Source organism: Lingula anatina, unplaced genomic scaffold, assembly GCF_051362555.1.
Source record: "Lingula anatina isolate TDL-2025a unplaced genomic scaffold, LinAna3.0 unanchor82, whole genome shotgun sequence".
Lineage (NCBI taxonomy): Eukaryota > Metazoa > Brachiopoda > Lingulata > Lingulida > Lingulidae > Lingula > Lingula anatina.
Genome location: NW_028257603.1, coordinates 2,931,050 through 2,956,382, shown reverse-complemented (window position 1 = coordinate 2,956,382; position 25,333 = coordinate 2,931,050). Strand labels below are relative to the sequence as shown.

The window sequence follows — 25,333 nt, the reverse complement described above, 5'->3', positions numbered from 1 at the left end:
AAAATCAATTAAAAATCAATGACCAGGAACAATTTTTATTAAAGTAAATACTATAAAAGGCGAAGTTCCAATTGATATTAGAAACCAAATTTTAAAAGTACCTCATTTTATGAGATTTAATAGTTATGAAAGAGGATATAATAAAAATCCTATATTTATAAGTAAAAGAGAATTTAATAAAATTTTAAAAAATTCTGAAACAATTGAAGTTTTATCAGATGGTAAATTTAAACCTAGTGATATTGATTTTGAAATAAATGATTTAGTTGTAATTACACATGGTGTCTTTAGAGGATATGAAGGTGAAGTTATTGAAATTGATTATGATACAGGTCAAATAACAGTTAATGTTGAATTTTTTGGTCGTATGACACCTACTAAAGTAGGATTTTTGGAGTGTAAAAGAAAATAATGAGTAAAAAGGTTGTTAAACAAGTTAAATTACAGTTTCCTGGTGGTGAATTAAAACCAGGTCCAACATTAGCATCTGTTGGGGTAAATATTATGGAGTTTTGTAAAGCATTTAATGCTGCTACATCTGATAAAAAAGGACAAATTATTCCTGCTTTAATTACAGTTTATAATGATAAATCATTTACATTTGAAATTAAAACACCTCCTACTTCTGCATTAATTAAACAATATGCAAAAATTGAAAAAGGTTCATCTAATTCAAAAACAGATTTTATTGGAATTTTAAATGATGAACAAATTTCAGAAATTGCAAAAATTAAAATGCCAGATTTAAATACTGATGATTTAAATCAAGCAAAAAAAATAGTAATTGGAACAATGAAAAGAATGGGTATTAAACAAGAGGAAAGTAAATAAATATGAAAAAAAGAAGTAAAAATTATTTACAATGAAAAGAAAAATATTGAAACAAAAAAGAATTAAGTTTTTTAGATTGTTTAAATATTTTAAAGAATAATAAATTAGAAAAATTTGATACTACTTTAAATATTACTTATCATTTAAATTTAAATACTAAAAAAAATGAACATAATATAAAAGGTTTTTATACTTTACCTAATGCTAAAGCTAAAGATTTAAAAATTGTTGTTTTTACAAAAGATCATAAAAGCGATATTTTACCAAATGAAGTTTTTAAAATTGGTGGTATTGAATTAATTGATGAAATTAAAAAAACAAAAAAAATAGATTTTGATGTTGTAATTGCAACGCCAGAAATAATGAATAATTTAGGACAAATTGCTTCTATTTTAGGTCCTAGAAAACTTATGCCATCTGTAAAACATGGAACTGTAACTAGAAATTTAAAACAAATTATTGATGAATATAAAAAAGGTAAAAGAACTTTTGCAACTGATGGTTCAAAATCAGTTCATTTTGTATTAGGTTCATTAAATGAATCAATTGAAAAATTACAAGAAAACTATTTATATATTTTTGAAAAAATAAATAAAATTCGTCCAAAAAGTATAAAAGGTAAATATATTAAAGGTATTCATATTTCAACAACTATGAGTCCTGGATTTAAGATAAGTTTATCTTAATATGTCAATAAAAAAACCAGTTATTTTAATCACAACACCAATTTATTATTGTAATTCTGAATTACATTTAGGTCATTTATACTCTACATTTTATGCAGATTTTTTATCTAGATTTTATAAAAATGAAAATTATAATGTTTATTTTTTAACTGGTGTTGATCAACATGGTCAAAAAATTTTTAAAAAATCAAAAGAAAATAATTTAGATACTAAAGAATTTGTTGACTTTCAAACAAATAAAATAATAGATTTGTGAAAAAAAGCAAATGTAAATTATACTCATTTTGTTAAAACAACTGATTTAAAACATAAAGAATTTGTTATTAATTTATTTAAAAAATTATTTTTTAAAAATGAAGTTGTTTTAAAAAATTATTCTGGAAAATATTGTATTTCATGTGAAAATTTTGTTTTTGAAAAAAATTTAGATAATAAATGTTTAATATGTAAAAATGAATTAAGTGATTTATCAGAAAAAAATTATTTTCTTTCAATTAAAAAAGAAGAATTAAATGAAATTAAAAAAATTATTCAAGAATATAAAAATAAAAATAAAAATATTAAATTTTTAAATCAATTAGATGAATATTTAAAAAAAGGTGAAATTAATTTTTCAATAAGTAGAAGTAAAGTTAATTGAGGAATTAAATTAAATGAAAAAGAAAATCAAACTGCTTATGTTTGATTTGATGCATTATTAAGTTATTTATCACCATTTAATTTGAAAGAAATAAATGAAACTTGAAAATCTAAAGATTCAAAAATTATTCAAATTTTAGGTAAAGAAATTATTAAATTTCATTTAATTTTTTGACCTATTTTATTAAAAAAACAAGGTTTTAAATATCCTGATAATTTTTTAGTTCATGGTTGAATTTTAAATAAAAACACAAAAATGTCAAAAAGTATTGGTAATGTATTATCTGCAAGTGTTTTTTTAGAAAAATATGATGTAGATGTTGCACGTTTATATTTAGCAAAGTTAATGAATCCACAATTAGATGTTGAATTTGAAATGAATTTATTTGATGAATTTTATAATTCACATATTGTAAAAAATTTAAGTAATTTTCATTTTCGTTTATTAAGTATGATAAAAAAATATCAAATAAATTTTTTTAATATTAAAAATATAAAAAAAGTATATCAAAAAAAATTATTAAAAGAAGAAGAAAATATTAAAAAATTTATTGATAATTTTAAAAAGAATTTTAAAAATTTTAAAATTGCAAAATCATTTAATGAACTTTTTTATTTATTAGATTATGGAAATAAAAAAATTGCATTAGAAGAACCATGAGTTTTGTATCAACAAAATAAAATAGAAAAATTAAACATTGTTATTTATATTTTGTTAGTTATTTTAAAAGTTGTTAGTGATTTTTTAGTTTCATTTGCACCTAATATTTCCAATAAAATTAAATATGATTTAAATTTTATAAAGAATATAAATAATATTTATGAAATAGAATTAGAATTTTTTGATAATTTTCAAGTAAAATTAATTAAACATTTATATGATAAAAGAATTTAATAAAAAACATAAACTAGTTGATAGAATAATTTTTTCAAATGCTGAAATACAAAAAGGTATTATTGAACTTGCTGAAAAATTAAATAAAAAATATAAAAATATAAAAGAACCAATTTTATTACTTGGTATTTTAAAAGGTTGTGGTCCATTTATGTTTGATTTAATTAAATATTTAAATTTTGATTTTAAAATTGATTTTATGATTGTAAGTTCTTACTTTGGTGGATTAGAAAAAAAAATCAATAATCCAAAAATAGTTTTAGATGTTGATTATTCAGTAGAAAATCATCATATTTTAATTATTGAAGATATTGTTGAAACAGGTCATACAGTTGAAAGCATTAAAAAACATTTAAATAATAAAAATATAAAAGATATAAAAATAATAAGTTTACTTTATAAAAAAGTTCAAAAATCAATTTTAAAACCTGATTTTTATGTTTTTGATGCACCAAATGAATTTTTGATTGGTTTTGGTTTAGATTATAATGAGAAATTAAGAAATTTAGGATATATTGCAACTTTTAAAAAAGATAAGTCAAAATGTCAATAATTATAAACGAAAAAATAAAACTAATAAGTTTATTTAATACTTTTAAAGATAAAAATGATAAAAATATTTATATAGACGATATATTTTTAGAAAATAAAATAATTTCAAGTTTATATTTAATTGATATATTTTTAAAAGATAAAGAAATTTTTCTTATTCAAATTAAAAATGATTTTATTGAAATTGATTTTCTTTCAGATGAAAAAATTAAATTAAAAACTTTAAAAAAAATACTTTGAAAAGATCAATTACAAAAAATAAAATTACATAATATTTTTAAAAAAAGATTTACAATCAATTTTTTTGATTCTTCAAAATTATTAAAAGATTTTAATATAGAAATTAAAAATGATAATTTTAATTTCAAATTTTTTGATGAGTTATTTTTACAAAACTTATCAACTTATAAATTAGATAATAAAATTATTAATAGATTACAATTTAAAATTTCAAGTTCAGATAATTTATTGGATTCTGATCATAGAAAAATTAATAAAAAAGTTAATTTTTTTTGTTTTGATCAATTAATAGGTTCTGCATTACCAGTTTGATTGGGTAATGGAGAATTAGTAAAAAATTTAATTAAAAATTATGTTAGAAAATTAGAAGAAGAAAATAATTTTTTATTTGTAACAACACCTGTTATTGTAAATAAAAAATTATATGAAATAAGTGGTCATTTTAAACATTATAAAGATTCAATGTTTCCATTAATTTATGATGGAATTAATTCTTTTGTTTTAAGACCTATGACATGTCCACAACATTGTCTTATTTTTAATCATAATAAAAGATCATATAAAGAATTACCATTAAGAATTTCAGAAAATTCATTATTATTTAGATATGAAACTAGTGGTAGTTTAACTGGTTTAGAACGTGTAAGACAAATGGAATTAAAAGATTTGCATGTTTTTATTCAAAAAGATGAACAAATTATTAAAAATGAAATTCAAAAACTTTATAAAATGACAATTAAAATGCTTAAAGTTTTAGGTATAAAAATAAATAAAATATATCTTTCACTTCATGATAAAAATGATAAAAATAAGTATTTTGATGATCAAAAGCTTTGAAAAGAAACAGAAACAATTTTACAAAAAATTTTAAATGATATGAATGTTGAATTTCAAATTATGAAAGGTGAAGCGGCCTTTTATGGTCCAAAAATTGATTTTCAAATTAAAAGTGCTTTAGGACATGATATTACTATTTCAACAATTCAATTGGATTTTTTATTACCTAGAAATTTTAAATTAAAATATAGAACTAAATTACAAGAAAAAGATTTAAGATATCAAACACCAATAATTTTACATCATGGTATTTTTGGAACATATGAAAGATTAATTTCAATTTTATTAGAACAAAATAATGGTTGATTACCATTTTGATTATCTGTAAATCAAGTTGCAATATTACCAGTAACAAGTAATTTTGAAGTTAATTTATATTGTAAAAGAATAAAACAATTATTAGAAAAGTATCAAATACGTTGTAAATTATTTGAATTTAATAATAATTTAAGTTTAAATATAAAAGAAGTTTGAAATCAAAAAATTCCATATAAAATTGTTATTGGTGAAAAAGAATTAAAAGAAAAAGAATTTATAGTTTCACATTATAAAGATGTAATTAAAAATAATAAAATGAAAATTTTTGATTTTATAGAACATTGTAAAGTAAAATTAATAAATGAAAAATAATATGAAAAGAAAAATAAAAAAACCTAGAGAAATTTTAAATTATAGTATTCCTTTTACATCTTTTGAAGTAATTGATGAAAATGGTAATTTTTTAGGAAAAATGAATAAAGATGATGCTTTAAAATTAGCAGAATCAAAAAATTTAGATTTATATTGTGTAAATACTAATCCAAATAATCCTTTATGTAAAATTCTTGACTTTGGAAAATTTAAATATAATAAATCAAAATCAGAACGTAAAAATAAAAAAAATTCTACAGTTAATGAAATTAAAGAAATAAGAATAAGTGCAAGTATTGATGTAAATGATCTAAAAATCAAATCAGAAAGAGCAAGAAAATTTTTATTAGAAAACAAAAAAGTAAAAATTTCTATGAGATTAAAAGGTCGTGAAAGATATATAAAAGGTTATGGTTTAGATAAGTTAAATGAATTTATTAATGGTCTATGTGATGTATCAGAAATATTAAGTGTAACAAAATTAGTAAATAGAACATATAATACATTAATAATACCTTTAAAAAGTAATGTCAAAAAAAATGAAAACAAAAAAATCATTAATAAAGAGATTGAAGATAACAAAGAAAAATAAATGAATTGTTAAATCAGCAAACACATCACATTTAGCTTCATCAAAATCAAGAAAACAAAAACAAAGATTAGATAAAACTAATGTTACAAAAAAAGTTGATCAAAAAAGATTATTAAAATTATTAGGATAAAAAAATGGCTAGAGTTAAAGGAAGCGTAAGCACAAGAAAAAGAAGAAAAAAGATTTTAGAAGTTGCAAAAGGTTATGTTGGTTCTAAGTCAAAACTTTATAGAGTAGCAAATGAACAAGTTCTTCATTCTTGAAATTATTCATTTAGAGATAGAAGAAACAAAAAAAGAGATTTAAAAAAACTGTGAATTAAAAGAATTAATGCTGCTGCAAGATTAAATTCAATAACTTATTCAAAATTTATAGATTTATTATTAAAAAATAAAGTTGAATTAAATAGAAAAATGTTAGCATCAATTGCATATGAAAATCCTGAAACATTTTCATTAATTATAAAAACATTAAAAAAATAATTTTTTAATTAAATTAATAACATGGATACTTTACCAATTGTTTTATTAGTATTTATTGCTTTTTTATTTTTAGTAATTTGTTTCTTTTTATATAAAAATTTTTCTAAAGAAAATAAAAATAATTTAGATAAAGAATGTTTAAAACAAATTTCAAATGATCTTTTAATTTTAAAAAGTCAAAATTTAAATATTGATAAAATTAAAGATTTTCAATTAACAATAAAAGATAGACAATTAAATCAAGATAACGATTTAAAAACAATTGTTAAAACATTAAATAATTTAGAAAAAGTTTCTCAATTTCAAACTGAAAATTTAAATAGAGAAACATCAAAATTATCTGATGAAATTAAAATTATAAATCAAGTTTTTACAAGTAATTATAAAAGAGGAGAGTTTGGTGAAATTTCATTAAAATGAGTTTTAGAAGAATGTTTTAATGAAAACGAAGACATAATTATTCCACAATATACTTTAAAAAATGGTAATAGACCAGATTATTTTTTAAAAACAAATAATGGTGGAATTGCAATTGATAGTAAATTTCCATTTGATAATTTTGTAAAGATTATAAAGTTAAAAGAAAATACTAATGAATATAATAAAGAGATTTCATTATTAAAAAAACATTTAAAAAATCATATTAATAATGTAAGTAGTAAATATATTTCAAAAATTGATGATGTAGAACAAGTTTTTCTTTATTTACCATCTGAAACATTATTTAGTTTTATTCATAGTAAAAGAGATTTAGAAGATATAAGAAAATATGCTTTATCAAAACATGTTATTTTTACTTCTTCTTCAACTATACCTGCTGTTTTAAGATTAATTGCATTATTTGAAAGAGATAGAAAACTTAAAAAGAATTTAAGTAAAATAGTTGAATCATTTAAACAAATTTTAGTTGAATCAAACAGATTAAAAGAACGTTGAATAAAAATTGATAATAAACTTGAAACAATAGTTAATAATAAAAAAGATTTTAATATATCAGTTCAAAAACTTACTAATAAAATTGAAAAAACAGTTAATTCAAAAATTGAACCAGAAATTTTAAAAATAAAAGAAAATAATAAAAAAGATAAAATCATTAATAATGAAATTAATTAATGAAATTTTACATATAAAAAAAAACTTAGATATTAAATTTAAAGAAGCTAAAAATTACCATGAATTATTAGTAATTAAAAATTCTTTAATTGGTAAAAAATCAAATTTAAATAAAATTTTTTCTAATTTAAGTTCAAATGAAAAGAAAGAATATGGATCAAAACTTAAAGAGATAAAAGAATTAATTCAAATTAAATTTGACGAATTTGCTAAAAAATTAAATTTTTCAGAGAATTTAGATGTTAAAGAAATTAAACTTTTTGAAAAATTTAAAAAAATAAATGGATTATTATGTACACGTGTTTTAGATGAAAAACCAATAATTAATAATAATTTAGGAATAGCACATCCATTAAATTTAATTATTAATAAAATACATATATTTTTTGATAAATTTAATTCAATTTTTATTGAAAGTAATGATATTGAAGAAGTTAAGTATAATTTTGATTTTTTAAATATTAAAAAAGACCACCCATCAAGAGCTAAAAGTGATACATTTTATTTAAATAAAAATTTACTTTTACGTACTCACTGTACAAACTTTACAGCTAGAACATTAATGAATTTTGATGAAAGTATAAATAAAACATCTTTTTTTTATACTATTGGAAATGTATATAGAAATGATGAAGATGATCAAACACATACACATCAATTTTTACAATTAGATGTTTGTTTTATAAGTAAAGAAGCATCAATTGCAACTTTAAAATGAATTTTAAAAAAGTTTACAGAATTTTTATTTGGTAAAGATAAAGAAATTAGATTTAGAACAAATGCATTTCCATTTACTGTTCCATCATTAGAATTAGATGTTGAATGTTGATTTTGTAAAAACACAAATGAATGTTCAATTTGTAAAAATACAGGATGAATTGAAATATTAGGTGGCGGAATAATTGCACCTGAAGTTTTAAAAAATTGTAATAAAAGTAAAAACTTAAAAGTTATTGCTTTTGGTGTTGGTATAGAAAGAATTACAATGTTAAAATATGGAATTTCAGATATTAGAGATTTTTATAAAAACAAACTAGAAAGAAAATAAAAAAATGATTTTTAATAAAAAAACTATAGAAAAATTTATAGATATAAAAGATATTAAATTAGAACAAATAATTGAAACTTTAACAAGTTTTGGTTTTTCTACTGAAATTTTAAAAGATTATAGAAATTTAAACAAAGGTATAGTTGTAGCAAAAGTTTTATCTAAAGTAAAAGATTTAAATTATGAAAATATTAATGTTTGTAAAGTAACAGATGGAACAAAAGAATATACAATTATTTGTGGTGCAAAAAATTTTAATGTAAATGATTTAGTTGTTCTTTCAAAAGTTGGTGCAATTTTAAATAATGATTTTAAAATTGGTAAAAGAAAATTTGGAAATTATATTTCTGAAGGGATGTTATGTTCATATAAAGAGTTAGGAATACCATTAAAAGATGATGAAGATGGAATTGTTATTTTAAATAAAAATGCTAAACTAGGTGATTTAAATCCAGTAAAATATTTTGAATTTGATGATGTTTTATTAGAAACAGAACCATTACCATCATATCCAATTAGTAAAACAATTTTTGGTTTAATTAAGTTTTTAAGTGGAAAATTTAATTTAAATATTAAAAACACAAATGAAAATAATTATATAAAAGCAAATTTTATTATTGATTTTATAAATAAAGAAAATACAGCAATTCAAGCTTTTTATTTTAAAAACAATTTTAAAAATAAAAAAATAAACTGATTAGATAATTTTTCACAAATTATTGGTTTTCAAAATGAAAATATTATAGATAAAATGATAAATTTTATAAATATTTTTTATGATGTTAATTTAAAAAAAATATATTTAAAAAATAAACCTGAAAAAATTAGTTTAAATGATATTAAAAATTTGAAAAAAGATGAAAAATTATTAGAAAAAGATAAAAAATTTATTTTAATAGTTTTAGAAAATGTTTTTAATAAAAATAATTATCCAACTTCAAACATTTTAAATATTGCAATTAAACATTTAATAAATATTATTTCAAATGAATATAAAGAATTAAAAATTTTTGCTGATTTAGAAAAAATTAATTTTAAAAAACCAGAAGTTTTTGAAATTAAAATATCAGAAATTGAATCATTAATAGGTAAAAATTTTAAAATAAGTGAAATAAAAACAATATTAACTCCATTTGAATTTATTGTTGAAAAAATAAACAAAGAAACTGTAAAAATTACTTGTCCTACTTGAAATGAATATAAAAATAAAGCATATGTTATTGAAGAAATATTTCGTTTTTATGAATGCAAAAATGTAGAAATTAAAAAAATTAATTTAATTCCTGAATTAAATTTTAAAAATAAAATTTTTAAATATAAAAATAAAATAGAAAACTATTTATTAAACATAGGTATTAATCAAGTAAAAACATTTTCTTTAGTTGAAAAAGATGATTTTATTTTATCTTTACCATTAATTTTAGAAGAAGATAGAAAAACAAAATTATTAAGAACAAATTTAATATCAAGTCTTATTAAATTAGATTTAAATAAAAATATTTTTACAATTGATAAAGTATTTTTAAAAGAAAATAATGAAATAAAAGAAAAAATTAAAATAGCAATTTTATTAAATAAAGATTTATATTTTGATGTTATTTCAAAAAGCCAAGTTAAAAATAATAAATTTTATTTAATACAAATATTAAAAAATATTTTTGATTTATTAAATATTTCAAAATCTAATTTATGAAAAGATTATTCAAAAGATAAAAAATTATTTTTAGATAAAAAAGTTGAAAATACAACTTTTTCTAAAAAAGGTTATGAAAAAATTTATTGAGGTAATCAATTTTTAGGTATTATTGGTGAAACAAATATTAAAAAAGGATCATTTTTTAATCATTTATTTTATTTAGAAATAGATTTTGATTTATTAATAGAATTTATTAATAAATCAAAAGAAATTAAATTTATTAATAAAATAGATGAAAAATTAATTTATAGAGATTATTCAATTTTATTTGAAGAAAAATTTGAATCTAAAATTTCAGTAAAATTAAAAACTGATGAAATTATAGAAATTAATCATTATAATCATTGAATGAATTTAATAAAAAGTTTAGATTCAAGAATTAAAAATGTAGATTTAATTGATATTTATAAAAATAAAACACTTACTTTTAGAATTTGAATAAAAAATGAATCTATTAAAGATGAAATTTTTGAAAATATAAATAATAAAATAAATTCTTTTAAAAATATAAAAATTAAAAAATAATTAAAATCATTTTATTTTTTAATTGTTATTAAAATATAATTAAAAAGAATATATTTTAAAAATATATTTTTTTATTTTATTTTTAAATATATTTTTTTTATAATTTTTTAAAATATTATGAAATATTTTTTTAATTTTTTTAAAAAAATTAATAAATTTTTTTTAAATCATTGATTTTTAATAATTATTATTTGTATATTAATTGTAACTAGTTCATTTTTTATTAAACTTTTAATTGATATTTCAAAATCACATCATAAAAAATTAAAAAATAAAGATGAAAAAAATGTAGATCAAAATAAAATTGAAATAGATAAAGAATTAGAAAAAATACAAGCAAAAACTAAACAGGATACATATAAACTTAAATTAAAAAATAATTTTAATTCTTTTTTAACACAAGAAAATATTCCAAATATTTTTACTTCTGAAAATTTAGAAATTTTTAAAGAATATAAGTTGGATTATAATTTTATTTTTAAAACAGAAGATATAAATAAAAAAATATATAAAAATAAATTTATTGATTGAAAAAACAAATATAAAAATAAGATACAAGAATTTACAGAAATATATAAAAACTTTGATATTAATTTATTTAGAAATAATTTTAAAAAAGATTATAAATTAACAAATAATTTAGAAATAGATGTTTCAAATATGTCATTAGAAATAATTTTATCTGCAACGATTTTTGCTTTTTTATATGGAATACCAATTCCTATGTTTTTATAAGATTTTAGTTATATAATTTTTATTGATGGTATATTTAGTTTCAAAAAATAAAAAAATAAATTTAATGAAAAAGTTAAAAATCATAACTCTTTTTGTATTTTTTTCATTATCTATATTTGCAAATACTAAAATATTAAAAGAAATATATTTATTAAATAATAAAAATAAAGACAAAGCAAATTCAGTTTTTTCTAATTTTGATGCTTTAAATAATAAAGGGTTTGAAAGTATTAAAAAAGTTGTTTATAGTAGAGTTTTATCTGAATCTGAACAAAAACAACAAATTAATAATATTTTATTAAATTTAGAAAAAGAAATTTGTAAAAAATGAAATAAAAAAAATAATGAATTAAAAATAAAACATCAAAAAGAATTAGATTTATATAAAGAAAAATTATTAATAATAGAAAAAAATGAAATAAAAAAGAAAAAGAATTAAAGGATAAAACAGAAAATTTAGATATTTTTAAAAATCAAAAAGAATTTGAATTTTCTTTTTTTGAAATTGAAAAAAATTTTAATTTATGAAAAAAATCAAAAAAAAATTTACAAATAATATTAAATAATAATGCTGAAATTTTAAAGTTAAAATCCGAACTTGAAACAACTCCATCATGAACAAAACTTAAAGATGATTTAAAGAACAAAATTTTTAAAACATTAAGTATGTCTGTAGATCTAAATACTGATTATGCCATTGATATAACTTTAAATATTGCATCTTTAATTCCAGGTGTTAATGTTGCAGCCGGAATATCACAAATGACTATTTCATTTTATAAAGTGGGTAAACATAATCAAGAAGATGTTCCAGCAATACAAAAATTAATTTCTAATTTTGTAGATGATTTAAAAAAAATTTGAGAAAAACATCAAAAAGAAGAATTAATAAAAAAATTAGAAGAAGAAAATAAAAAACTTAAAACAGATACCAAACATTTTAAACAAAATATTTTAAAAGAATTATATAAAATTTCTCAAAACATTATTTTTTTAAATAATAAAAAAATAAAAAAAAGAGTAATAAATCTAAAATTAAAAAATATGTTTTTTAATAATTCAATTATCAAAATTAAAAAAATTATAAAATTTTTAAATTTAACAAAAGATGAAATCTTTAAATTTAACAAAATATTTTTATTAACAAAAACAGTTAAATATTCTGATATTTTAGAATTTACAAAAATATTTTTAAAAGATCATAAATTAAATGTAGTAAATTATTTATTTTTAACATCAACAAATTCAAATATTGATATTGATGAAAAAGTAAAAATTTGTAATAAAGCAATTGAATTTTTAACAAAACAACTAAAATATGAAAATAATATTAGAAAAGCAGAAATTGAAAAAGAAATAAATGCTTTTAAATTAACAAAACAAATTTTAAGATTATTAAAACAGGAAATAGAGTTAAATAAGAAATTAGAAGATTATAAAAAAGAAAAACAAAAAAAAGAGTTAGAGTTAAAAATATTAAATGAAGAAATAAATAAAAAAACAAAAGTAAAAGAAATACTTGAAAAACAAATTGATGATTTAACAAAAGAAATTGAAAAATTAAATTTAGAAAAACAAGAATTAGAAAATTCTATTCAAGAATTAAAAGATGAATTAAAAAAAGAAAAAGAAAATCTTAAAATTTTAAATGATGAATTTGATACTTTAACAGAACAAAAAGATAATTTAGATGAAGAAATTAATGAAAAAAAATTGAAAAAGAAGATTTATTAAATGAAATCTCTCAAAAACAAACTCTTGATGGTGTTTTAGCAAGAAATATAATTTCTCAACAAGATCACATTAAAGAAAATGAAAATATTATTAAAGAAAAACAAACAGAAATTTCTTGTTTAAATAACCAAAAAGAACAAACAGAATCTGAAATTTCAAATTTAGAAACACAAAAACAAGAATTAATTACACAAAAACAAAAATTACAAACAGAAATTAACACAAAAAACACTCAAATCTCTCAAAAACAAACAGAAATTTATACATTAAACAATCAAATTTCAGATTTAAACACTCAAATCTCATATTTAAATGTAAGAAAACAACAATTAGAAACTCAAATTACAAATTTAGAATCTCAAATTTTAGAATTAGAATCAGAAATTAATTATTTAAAATCTCAAATTCAATTAGAAGAACAAAACCTTAAAATTGTAAATGATGAATTTAATGATTTAGTAGAACAAAAATATAATTTAGATGAAGAAATTATTGAAAAAAAACTTGAAAAAGAAACTTTATTAAATGAAATTTCACAAAAACAAACTCTTGATGGTGAATTAGCAAGAAATATAATTTTTCAAAATAATGAAATTAAAGAAAATGAAAATGTTATTAAAGAAAAGGAATTAGAAATTTCTAATTTAAATAATCAAAAAAAACAAAAAGAATCTGAAATTTCAAATTTAGAAACACAAAAACAAGAATTAATTTCACAAAAACAAACATTACAAAATGAAATTAACACAAAAAATACATTAATATCTCAAAAAGAATCTGAAATTAATACATTAAACACTCAAATTTTAAATCTAAACTCTCAAATTACAGATTTAGACAATCAAAAAAAACAAAAAGAATTAGAACTTTTAAATCTAAACTCTCAAATTACAGATTTAAACTCTGAACTTTCAGACTTAAATACTCAAAAAACTAATTTAAACTCTGAACTTTCAGACTTAAATACTCAAAAAACTAATTTAAACTCTGAACTTTCAGACTTAAACACTCAAAAGAATAATTTAAATTTTCAAATTTCAAGTTTACAAAAACTAAAAACAGATTTAAATACTTTAAAAACAAACTTTTTAAATTCATTAAATGAATTTAAAGAAGAATTAAATTCTGATTTAACAACACAAGAAAACTTAGAATCTCAAATTTTAGAATTAGAACAAAAACAAACAAAATCTAATAATGATCTTTCTTTGTTAGAAACACAAAGACAAAATTTAGAGAACTTAAAATCTCAAATTAATTTAGATGAAGTAAATATTAGAAATAAAGAAAATGAAATAAGAGATGTTGAAATTGAAATTGAAAAGATTGATTTACAAATTGAGTTAAAAACAGCAGAATTAAATAGAATTAATAATTTAATTGTAGAAAAAACAACTTTATTAAATGACTTAAACACTCAAATCTCTCAAAAAGAAACTGAAATTACAAACTTAGAAAATGAAATTAACACAAAAAACACTCAAATCTCTCAAAAAGAAACAGAAATTAATACATTAAACACTCAAATCTCAGATTTAAATACTGAAATTAACTTAAAAACTGAAACTATTAATAATAAAGAAAAATTAATTACACAAAAAGAATCTGAAATTTCAAACTTACAAACAGAAATTAACACAAAAAACACATTAATCTTACAAAAAGAAACTATAATTCAAAGATTAAACTCTGAAATCAATTCAAAAATTGAAACAATTAAACAAATTTCAGATAACATTAAAGAAATAGTAGAACAAAATACAAAAAAACAAACACAAATTTTAAATTTAAATAATAATATTAAAGATTTAGAACAATCTTTATCTCAAAAAAACATAGATTTTAACAATATAAAACAAGAATTAGATCAAATGAAAGTTCAAAAACAAGAATTGTCAGTTCAATTAGAACAAAAACAAACAGAAATTAACACAAAAGAAGCATTAATTTCTGATTTAAGAACTCAAATACAAGAAAAAGAAAACAGATTAAATGAAGTTAATGGTTTATTACAAACTAAAAATGAAGAGTTACAAACTTTAAATACACAAAAACAAACATTACAAACAAAAATTAACACAAAAAACACATTAATCTCTCAAAAAGAAACTGAAATTTCAAACTTACAAACAAAAATTAACACAAAAAACACATTAATATCTCAAAAAGAAACTGAAATTACAAATCTAAATTCTGATATTAACTCAAAAATTGAAACAATTAAACAAATTTCAGATGATATTAAAGAATTAGAAACACAAAATACAATAAAACAAACTGAAATTTCAAGTTTAAATGATAATATTGAAGATTTAGAACAATCTTTATCTCAAAAAAACACAGATTTTAATAATATAAAAGAAGAATTAGATGAAATGAAAGTTCAAAAACAAGAATTATCAGTTCAATTAGAACAAAAACAACAAGAAATTAATTTAAAAGAAATAGTTATTTCTTATTTAATAAATCAAATAAGACAAAAAACAATTAGATTAAATGAAGTTAATAAAGAATTAAGAGAAAAAAATATAATGTTACGTTATTTAATTGTTTTAAAAAACAACAAAATAAAAGAAATTTCAAACTTAAACACATTAATCTCTCAAAAAGAAACTGAAATTTCAGACCTAAATACTCAAATTTCACAAAAACAATCAGAAATTGATAGATTAAACAATAAAACAAGAAAATTACAAGATGAATTTCAAAAAGTAGAAGAATTAAATGTAATATTAAAAAGATACAAAGATGCAGTTATTGCGTCTTGAAACACACCAACACAAGAATTTTGAAAAAAAATTCCAAATTCAGGGAGTTTTAATATTCGAACTTGTGTTGTTGATGAATATGGAAATTTTTATAGTTCTAAACCAAATGGAAAAAATGAATCAGACGTTGGTGGATGACGTTATGAAAAATATCAATCATTTTCACGTTTTTTGTTTAAGTTTGTTTTAGAAACTGATTCTTCTTTTTATAAAGAAAGATATTCAATTGACAACAATGATAATTTTTTCTCATTAAGAAATCGAATACGTCATACTGTTTCAAATTATGAGTCTAAAATTGAAGATTTTGAAAATAATTTTTGAAATGCATCAAATTTTAAGAAAGTAAAAGAATTATTTTGAGAACTTTTTTCAAGTTATGGTGTAAGAGTTAAAATACATAAAAATTTAAATAATAATTCAATTCTTTTCAGATTTTATTACAGATAATTTTAATTAAATTAATTGTTTGTCATTTTTATCAATCATTATTCTGTTGTTATATGTGATGTTGAAACTTTAAATATATATGAAAATTTTTTTTAAAAAATAATGAAAAATATAAAATGGATTTATATGAAAATTTTTAATAAAATAAAAAACATAAATACAAACTTTTTATTTTAATTTCAACTTTAATAATTGGTTTTGGTATTTTTTTTACAATATATGAATTTCCAAAAGAATCAAAAACATCAAATCCAATAATAATTAAACCTAGAATTTTATCAACAGAAAAATATTTAACAAAAAAAGAAAAAGAATTTATTTTAAATGAATTTAAAAAAGTAGAACATAAAAAATATGAATATGATATGGTTTTTGTTGTTAACAAAGACTTTTCTTTAAAAAAAATATATGAAAAAACAGACAAACACCCAACACAAGTTTTATCTAATATTTATGAAAAAATAGAAAAACTTGAAAACGAAAACAGAGAAAAAGTTTTATTAATTCATAATCATCCTCCTTCTAATTTTGATTTAGTTCCTAGCATTGCAGATATGAGAATTGCAGAAAAACATGAAAAAATATTACAAAAAAAATGACCTGATATTAATGTTTTAAGTATTGTTGTTTGTGTTGAAGAAAAAAATGAAAAGAGAAATTTTAGAAGAGTATTGTATGATGAATTATGAGAAGAATGAGTAAAAAAATCTAGAATAAATCCAAAACATAATATTAAACAATGATTATAGAAATTTATAATTTTTTAAATAAAAAAAATATTAATTAAAAAAAGAAACTGAAATTATAAATCCAAATTCTGATATTAATTCTAAAACTGAAACAATTAAACAAATTTTAGATAATATTAAAGAATTAGAAACAGAAAATAAAGAAAAACAAGAACAAATTTTAAGTTTAAATAATAATATTGAAGAATTAGAACAATCTTTATCTCAAAAAACATAGATTTTAACAATATAAAACAAGAATTAGATCAAATGAAAGTTCAAAAACAAGAATTGTCAGTTCAATTAGAACAAAAACAACAAGAAATTAATTTAAAAGAAATAGTTATTTCTTATTTAATAAATCAAATAAAGGAAAAAACAAATAGATTAAATGAAGTTAATACAGAATTGAGAGAAAAAAATATGATGTTAGCTTATTTAAATTATTTGTATAATAAAAAATTAAAAGAAATTTCAGACTTAAACACTCAAATTTCTCAAAAACAAACAGAAATTGATACATTAAACACTTAAATCTCTCAAAAAGAAACTCAAATTTCAAACTTAAATTCTGAAATTGGAAAATTACAAGATGAATTTAAAAAAGTAGAAGAATTAAACGAAATATTATTAAGACACAAAAACGCAGTTATTAAATCTTGAAATATACCAACAAAAGAGTTTTGAAAAATAATAGATGGATATTCAGATTCAGAAAGTTTTAGATATTCAAATTTTTGAATATCTCGGAGTGGATTATTTTATAACTCTCATTCTTCTGCTTTTGAAGAATCTGAACCATTTGAAAACTTTTTATATGAATATATATTAGTTGATGAAGGAAATTGAAATAAATTTTTATCATTAAAACAAGTATTAAAATATGTAAATTCAGATTATGAAATTAAAATAAATGAATTTATAAATGATTTTAGAAATGCATCAAATTTTAAAAAAGTAAAAGAATTATTTTGAAAACTTTTTGCTGGTTATGGTGTAAGAGTTAAAAACATTGCTTGAAAAGAAAAAGGTTATTTGTTTTATGGTTTAAGAAAAAATAGATGAGATAGAAATTATTGAGAACCTAATTGTTACAGAACTTGTTAAAATGTTAAATATATATGAAAATTTTTATAAAATAAAAAAATATAAAATGGATTTATATGAAAATTTTTAATAAAATAAAAAAACATAAATACAAACTTTTTATTTTAATTTCAATTCTAATAATTGGTTTTGGTCTTTTTTTTCAATATATGAACCACCAAAACCACCAAAACCACCAATTAAACCTAGAATTTTATCAACAGAAAAAATTTTAACACAAAAAGAAAAAGAATTTATATTAAATGAATTTAAAAAATTAGAACATAAAAAATATGAATATTATATGGTTTTTGTTGTTAATAAAGATTTTTCTTTAAAAAAAATAATTTGTAGAACAGACAAACACCCAACACGAGTATATGCCTCTAATATTAATGAAATAATAGAAAAACTTGAAAATGAAAACAAAGAAAAAGTTTTATTAATTCACAACCACCTTGATGATGATTCTATTTTTGATTTATTCCCAAGCGAAGCAGATTTAAGAATTTCAAAAAAATATGAAAAAATATTACAAAAAAAATGACCTGATATTAATGTTTTAAGTATTGTTGCTTGTGTTGAAGAAAAAAATGAAAAGAGAAATTTTAGAAGAGTGATTTACGATGAATTATATAAAGAATGATTTGCAAAAAATGGACATAAAGAAATTCCAAACAATTATATTAAAGAATGATTATAAAAAATTATATTTTTTTATAAAATATTTTAAATTATTCAATATTTTTGTTGTTAATAATTAATACAACACATTATATTAAATGTATAAAAAAAAGAAAAAAACTATAATAATTTATAGAAGAATAGAAAAATTTTTAAATTAATTTATAAATAATAAATTTTTGTTTTTTAAAATAGAATTCTAAACCTTATTTTTTTATAAGATTTTAGTTATATAATTTTTTTGATGATATATATTTTATTGTAAAATATAAAAAAATAATTTTAATGAAAAAGTTAAAAATAAAAAAATTATTTTGTATTTTTTCTTTTTCTTTATTATTTAAAAATAATATATTAAAAGAAATATATTTTTTCAATAAAAAAAAATAAAAAAATAAAAGTTCATTTTTTTCTAATTTTAATATTATGAATAATACAAGTTTTGAGGATATTAAAAATATTACTTATAATGAAAATTTATCTGAATCTGAAAAAATACAAAAAATTAATGATATTTTATTCAATTTAATAAAAGAAATTAATAAAAAATGTAATAAAAAAATTAATGAAATAGAAATAAAATATCAAAAACAATTAGATTTATATAAAAAAAAGTTATTAATAATAGAAAATAAATGAAATAAAAAAGAAAAAGATTTAAAAAATCAAAAAGACAATTTAAAGATTTTACAAAATCAAAATGAATTTAAATTTTATTTTTTGGAAATTGAAAAAAATTTTAATTTATGAAAACAATCAATAGAAAATTGTAAAACAATATCTGATAATAAATCTGAAATTTCAAAATTAAAAGATTCACTTAGAGAAAAAACTTCATCATTAGAGTTAATTATTGAACAATTTAATAAAAAAGTTTTGGATATAACAAGCTTGTTTGGAAATAAACAAATTGATCATCATATTGATACAAGTTTAAGTGTTTTATCTTTGAACCCGATTCCTAAAGTTGCTTCAGTATTTGCAGTAACACAATTTATTCTTACAATTGCCAAAATAATTAAACACAACACATTTGATGTATTAAAAACAAAAAAAGAAATTTCTAATTTTGTTGACTATGTAAAAAAGGTTTGAGAAAAAAAATATAAAACAGAATTATTAACAAAAATTATAGAAGATAACAAAAAACTTACAACAAATAAAGAATATTTTAAACAAAATATTTTACAAGGACTATATAAAATTTCTAAAAATATTATTTTTTTAAATAAAAAAAAAATAAAACAAAGAATAATAAATCAAAAATTTAAAAATATGTTTTTTGATAATTCAATGATAAAAATTAAAGAAATTATAAAATCTTTAAATTTAAAAAAAGAAGAGATTTTTAAATTAAACAAAATATTTTTATTAACAAAAACAGTTACACATTCAGAAATTTTAAAGTTTACAAAAATATTTTTAAAAGATCATGATTTAAATATAGTTAACTATATGTTTTTAACATCAACAAATTCAAATATTGATATTGATGAAAAAATAAAAATTTGTGGTGAAGCAATTGAATTTTTGAAAAATCAATTAAAATTTGAAAATAGTTTTAAAACACAAATTGAAAAAGAAATAAATGCTTTTATATTAAATAAAGAAATATTAAAATTATTAAAAAAAGAAATAGAATTAAATAAAGAATCAGAAAAATATAAAAAACAATACTCAAAACAAAAAGAAAAATTACAAAAGCTAAATAAAGAATTATTAACAAAACAAAAAAAACTAGAAAAAATTGAAAAACAAATTTCTGATTTAGACAAATTAAATTTAGAAAAACAAGATTTAAAAAATTCAATTGATGATTTAAAATCTCAATTAGAAGAAAAAACACAAAAAATCTTTATTTTAAATTATGAATTTAATAATTTAAAAGAAAGAAAAGATGTTTTAGATAAAAAAATCATTGAAAAACAAATTCAAAAAGAAAATTTATTGAATGAAATTTCAAAAAAAGAAATTTTTGATTGTAAATTAGCAAGAAATATAATTTCTAAAAATAATCAAATTAAAGAAAATAAAAATATTATTAAAGAAAATTTAATAAAAATTTCTAATTTAATTAATAAAAAATCACAAATAAAAACAGAAATTTCAAATTTAGAATCTGACATTAAGAGAAAAAATACATTAATTTTAAAAAAAGATTTTCAAATTTCAAACTTACAAAATGAAATTACATTAAAAACTGAACAAATTAAAGAAATTTCATATAATATTAAAGAATTAAAAGAACAAAATTTACAAAAACAAGAACAAATTTTAAATTTAAATAATAATATTAAAGAATTAGAAGAAGTTTTATCTAAAAAAAACATAGATTTTAATAATATAAAACAATATTTAGAAACAAATAAAGTTAAAAAACAAAAATTATCAGATCAATTAATAAAAAAACAAAATGAAATTGATAAAAATGAAAAATTAATTTCTAATTTAAAAACTCAAATACAAGAAAAAGAAAATAAATTAAAAGAAGTTAATTCTTTATTAGAAATTAAAAATGAAGAATTAGAAATTTTAAGAATAAAAAAAGAAATATTAGATTTTGAAATTTCAGATTTAAATGCTCAAATTTCTCAAAAAGCAAGTGAAATTTCAAACTTAGATTCTAAAATTTTACAAACAAAAAATCAAATATCTAAATTAAATGAAAAAATAAAACAATTGAAAACAAAATTATTAAAAAAAGAAAAATGAACTCAAATATTATCTAGATATAAAAGACAAGTTATTAAATCTTGAAATAAACCAACACAAATTTTTTGAGAAAAAATTAAATCAAAACCAGAAAATGAAATATTTAATTATAATAAAGTTTTTATAGATAAATATGGAAATTTTAATGAGTATTCTTCAATTTCATGTATTAATTCTGTAACTCATAATGAAATTGAATGATTTGGTTGATTTTTAAGAGAATATGTATTATTTGATGAAGCAAGATTCAATAAGTTTTTGTCATTAAAACAAACATTAAAATATGTAGATACTTTGTTTGAAAATAAAATAACACATTATTTAACAAGCTTTAAAAATGCAAAAAATTATAAACAAGTTCAAGATTTGTTTTGAGAACTTTTTGTTTTTTATGGTGTAAGGGTTAAAAACATTGCTTATAATCATAGGGGAACATTATTTTATTTATGAAAAAAAAATAAACAACATATGGGTCCAATAATAGAAGAAGAAAACAAAATAAAAATAAAAAAAGAAAAAGTAAATACAATAAGTTTATTGAAAAGATAGATTAAAGTATAAGAATAAAAAACATAAAAAAATTTTTTAGAATAAGTATTTTAATTGTAAAAAAAATAAAAATAAAATATAATTTTTTTAAAAAATATTATGAAATGATATTGATAATTTAAAATTTTAAAATAATTTTAAAAAATTTATTATAAAATATTAATTTTTATATATACAAAAAATAATTTTACTTTATATATTGTTAAATATTTTTGTTGTATAATATATATTAAAATAAAATATTATGGCAGTTCCAAAACATCGAACATCGAAACAAAAAAAACGTTCTAGAAGATCACATGATTTTTTAAGAGAAACAAGTTTAGTAAATTGTACTAATTGTGCAATTAAAAAGAAAATGCATATTGTATGTAAAAAATGCGGTTTCTTTAAAGGTGAATCAATAATTAAAGTAAAAACAAAAAATAAATAGATGTTTAAAAAACACATTTCTGTACTTTTAAAAGAAGTTATTGAAAATATAATTTCTTGTAAAAAAGCAATTTATGTTGATTGTACATTAGGACAAGGAGGACATGCTTTTTCTATTTTAAAAAATTCAAAAGATGGTTCTTTTTTATATGGATTTGATCAAGATGAAGAAAGTATAGAAATATCAAATAAGAATTTTAAAAATCAATTTAAAAATAAAAATTATGAGTTTATAAAAACTAATTTTTTAAATATAAAAGAAGTATTAAATTCAAAAAACATTTATAAAGTAGATAGAATTTTTTATGATTTAGGATTTGTTGCTCATCAAATGTATTCTAAAAATAGAGGTTTTAGTTATAAAAATAGTAATAAATTAGATATGAGAATGGATCAAAACCAATTTTTAACTGCTGAAAAAATAATTAATGAATATTCTAAAGAAGAATTAAATAAAATTTTTAAAGAATATGGTGAACAAGAATTTTCTAATAAAATTGTAACAAATATTATTAAAAAAAGAAATGAAAAACCAATAAAAACAACTGAAGAATTAATAAATATTTTAAAATTATCTTTACCAAAAAAAGTTTTATTAAAAAAACATCCAGGAAGAAAAATTTTTCAAGCACTAAGAATTGCAGTAAATAATGAATTTGTTGTTTTAGAAGAATCTTTAAAAAAATCAATTGATTTATTAAATATTGGTGGGAAAATATTAGTAATTTCATATCATTCAATAGAAGATAGAATTGTTAAAAATGTGTTTAATTCTTCTAAAAATATTAAAATAATAACAAAGAAACCAATTATTCCAACAAAAATAGAAATTTTAAATAATAGACAAGCTAGAAGTGCAAAATTAAGAATTGTAGAAAAAATATAAATTATGAAAAACAATTTTTCTAATAAAGAAATTTATTCAGTAGTTGATTTTAGAAAAAACTATGTAAGTTTAATAGTTTGTGTTTATGAATTTTCACAATTTTATATTTTATTTAATAAAAAAAAACACCTTGAAAATGAAGAGGATAATATTTTTTTAAATCAAAAAAAAGCAATTAAGTTTTTAAAAGAATTAATTTATGAAGTTGAAAATGAATTAAGTTTTAAAATTCAAAAAATTTATTACAATATTGATATTTATGATTTAGTTATAAAAAAGAAAGAATTTTATTATAATTTTAGAGAACCAAAAAAAATAACTTTAAAAGAATTTGAAATTTTAAATGATAATTTTAAAAAAAGTATATTAAATATAGAAAAAAAAGAAATTGTTTTTTCTAAAATAAATAAATATTATTTAATAGATTCAAATGAATCTTATGATTATTTTCCAATCGGTAAAACAGTTAGTTCTTTAAAATTTGATGCTTTTATTTATTATGAAAATTGAGAAAATTTATTTTTTTATGAAAATATTTTTAAAAATTTTAAATTACAAGTTTTACCACCATTATTATTACCATATGCAATTTATATTAGTTTATTGTTTTCACAAAAAGAAAAAGATGTTGTTATTTTAAATTGAAAAGAAAAAGAAATACAAGTTTTTAATTTTGAAAATAAAGTATTTACAAAATTTTTTACTATTAAAGAAGGCATAGATGAGTTTTTAAAAATTTTTTGTAAAAAAACAGGATATGAATTTAAGATAATAAAAAAATATTTATATAATGTAATAAATTTGGATCCAAAAAGGGAAAAAGTTTTTGATATTTATTATGAAGCACATGATGAAAAAGCAAAAAAAATGAGTGATTTTTTAAAAGAAGCTTTTATTAATTATTTTCAATCAGTATTTAGTAAAATTAATTCAAAGTTATATGATGAAAAGAAGAATAATAGTGTTTGATTTTTAATTAATGATATTACAAATATTAGTGGTATTTTTGAAATGCTTGAAGCAACTTTTGAAAACATTAAATTTAAAAAACATAACCCATTATTTGTTGGTATAAAAAATTATAATGATTCTTTTTTAATTGGTAATGCTTATTACCATCATTTAAAGAACAAAATTATATATAATTAATTTAATAATTTAATTATGGATACAAGTAGATATTATATTCCAAAAATAACTGTTTTAGGTGTAGGTGGTGCTGGTTGTAATGCAGTAAATCATATTATGGATTTTGAGTTAGAAAGTGTTAACTTTATTGCAGCAAATACAGATTCACAAGCTCTTTTAAATAGTAGTGCAGAAGAAAAAATATTTTTAGGTCCAAAGACATTAAAAGGTTTAGGTGCCGGTTCAGATATGATTGCTGGTAAAAAAGCAGCAGAAGAATCAATTTCAGATATTAAAAAACATCTTGAAGGTACAGATCTTTTATTTTTAATTTGTGGTTTAGGTGGTGGTACAGGTACAGGAGCAACTCCAGTAATTGCAAGAATTGCAAAAGAAATTGGTATTTTAGTTGTTTGTATAGTTACAAAACCATTTACTTTTGAAGGTAGTTTAAGAACTGCAAATGCAAATAAAGGTATTGAAGAAATAAAAAAAGAAACAGATTCATTAATAATTTATTCAAATGATAAATTATTAGAAGAACTTGGAGAAATACCATTAAATAAAGCATTTAATGTTGCAAATGAAAATATTAAAAATGTTGTAGATACTTTTACTGATATTATTATTTCACCAGCAAATATTAATTTAGATTTTGCAGATGTTAAAAGATTA

At 17.9% G+C, this 25,333-nt stretch overlaps 1 protein-coding gene across 1 annotated transcript; it reads left to right on the top strand.

The window, feature by feature from the left end:
• Positions 1-801: 801 nt before the first annotated feature.
• On the top strand, positions 802-25,034 carry LOC147759238 (uncharacterized). Its single transcript, XM_086998580.1, has 4 exons — positions 802-823; positions 12,790-13,187; positions 20,743-20,850; positions 25,002-25,034. The coding sequence occupies exons 1-4, from the start codon at positions 802-804 to the stop codon at positions 25,032-25,034; spliced, it is 561 nt and encodes a 186-aa protein (XP_086854706.1).
• Positions 25,035-25,333: the final 299 nt, after the last annotated feature.

Coding starts and splice junctions, on each gene's coding strand:
- LOC147759238 (XM_086998580.1), top strand. CDS start 802: ATGGGTATTAAACAAGAGGAAA. Junction 13,188..20,742: donor TAACAGAACAAAAAGATAAT/TTAGATGAAGAA, acceptor AATTTAGAAAAA/CAAGATTTAAAAAATTCAAT. Junction 20,851..25,001: donor ATTTAAAAGAAAGAAAAGAT/GTTTTAGATAAA, acceptor TTTGTGGTTTAG/GTGGTGGTACAGGTACAGGA.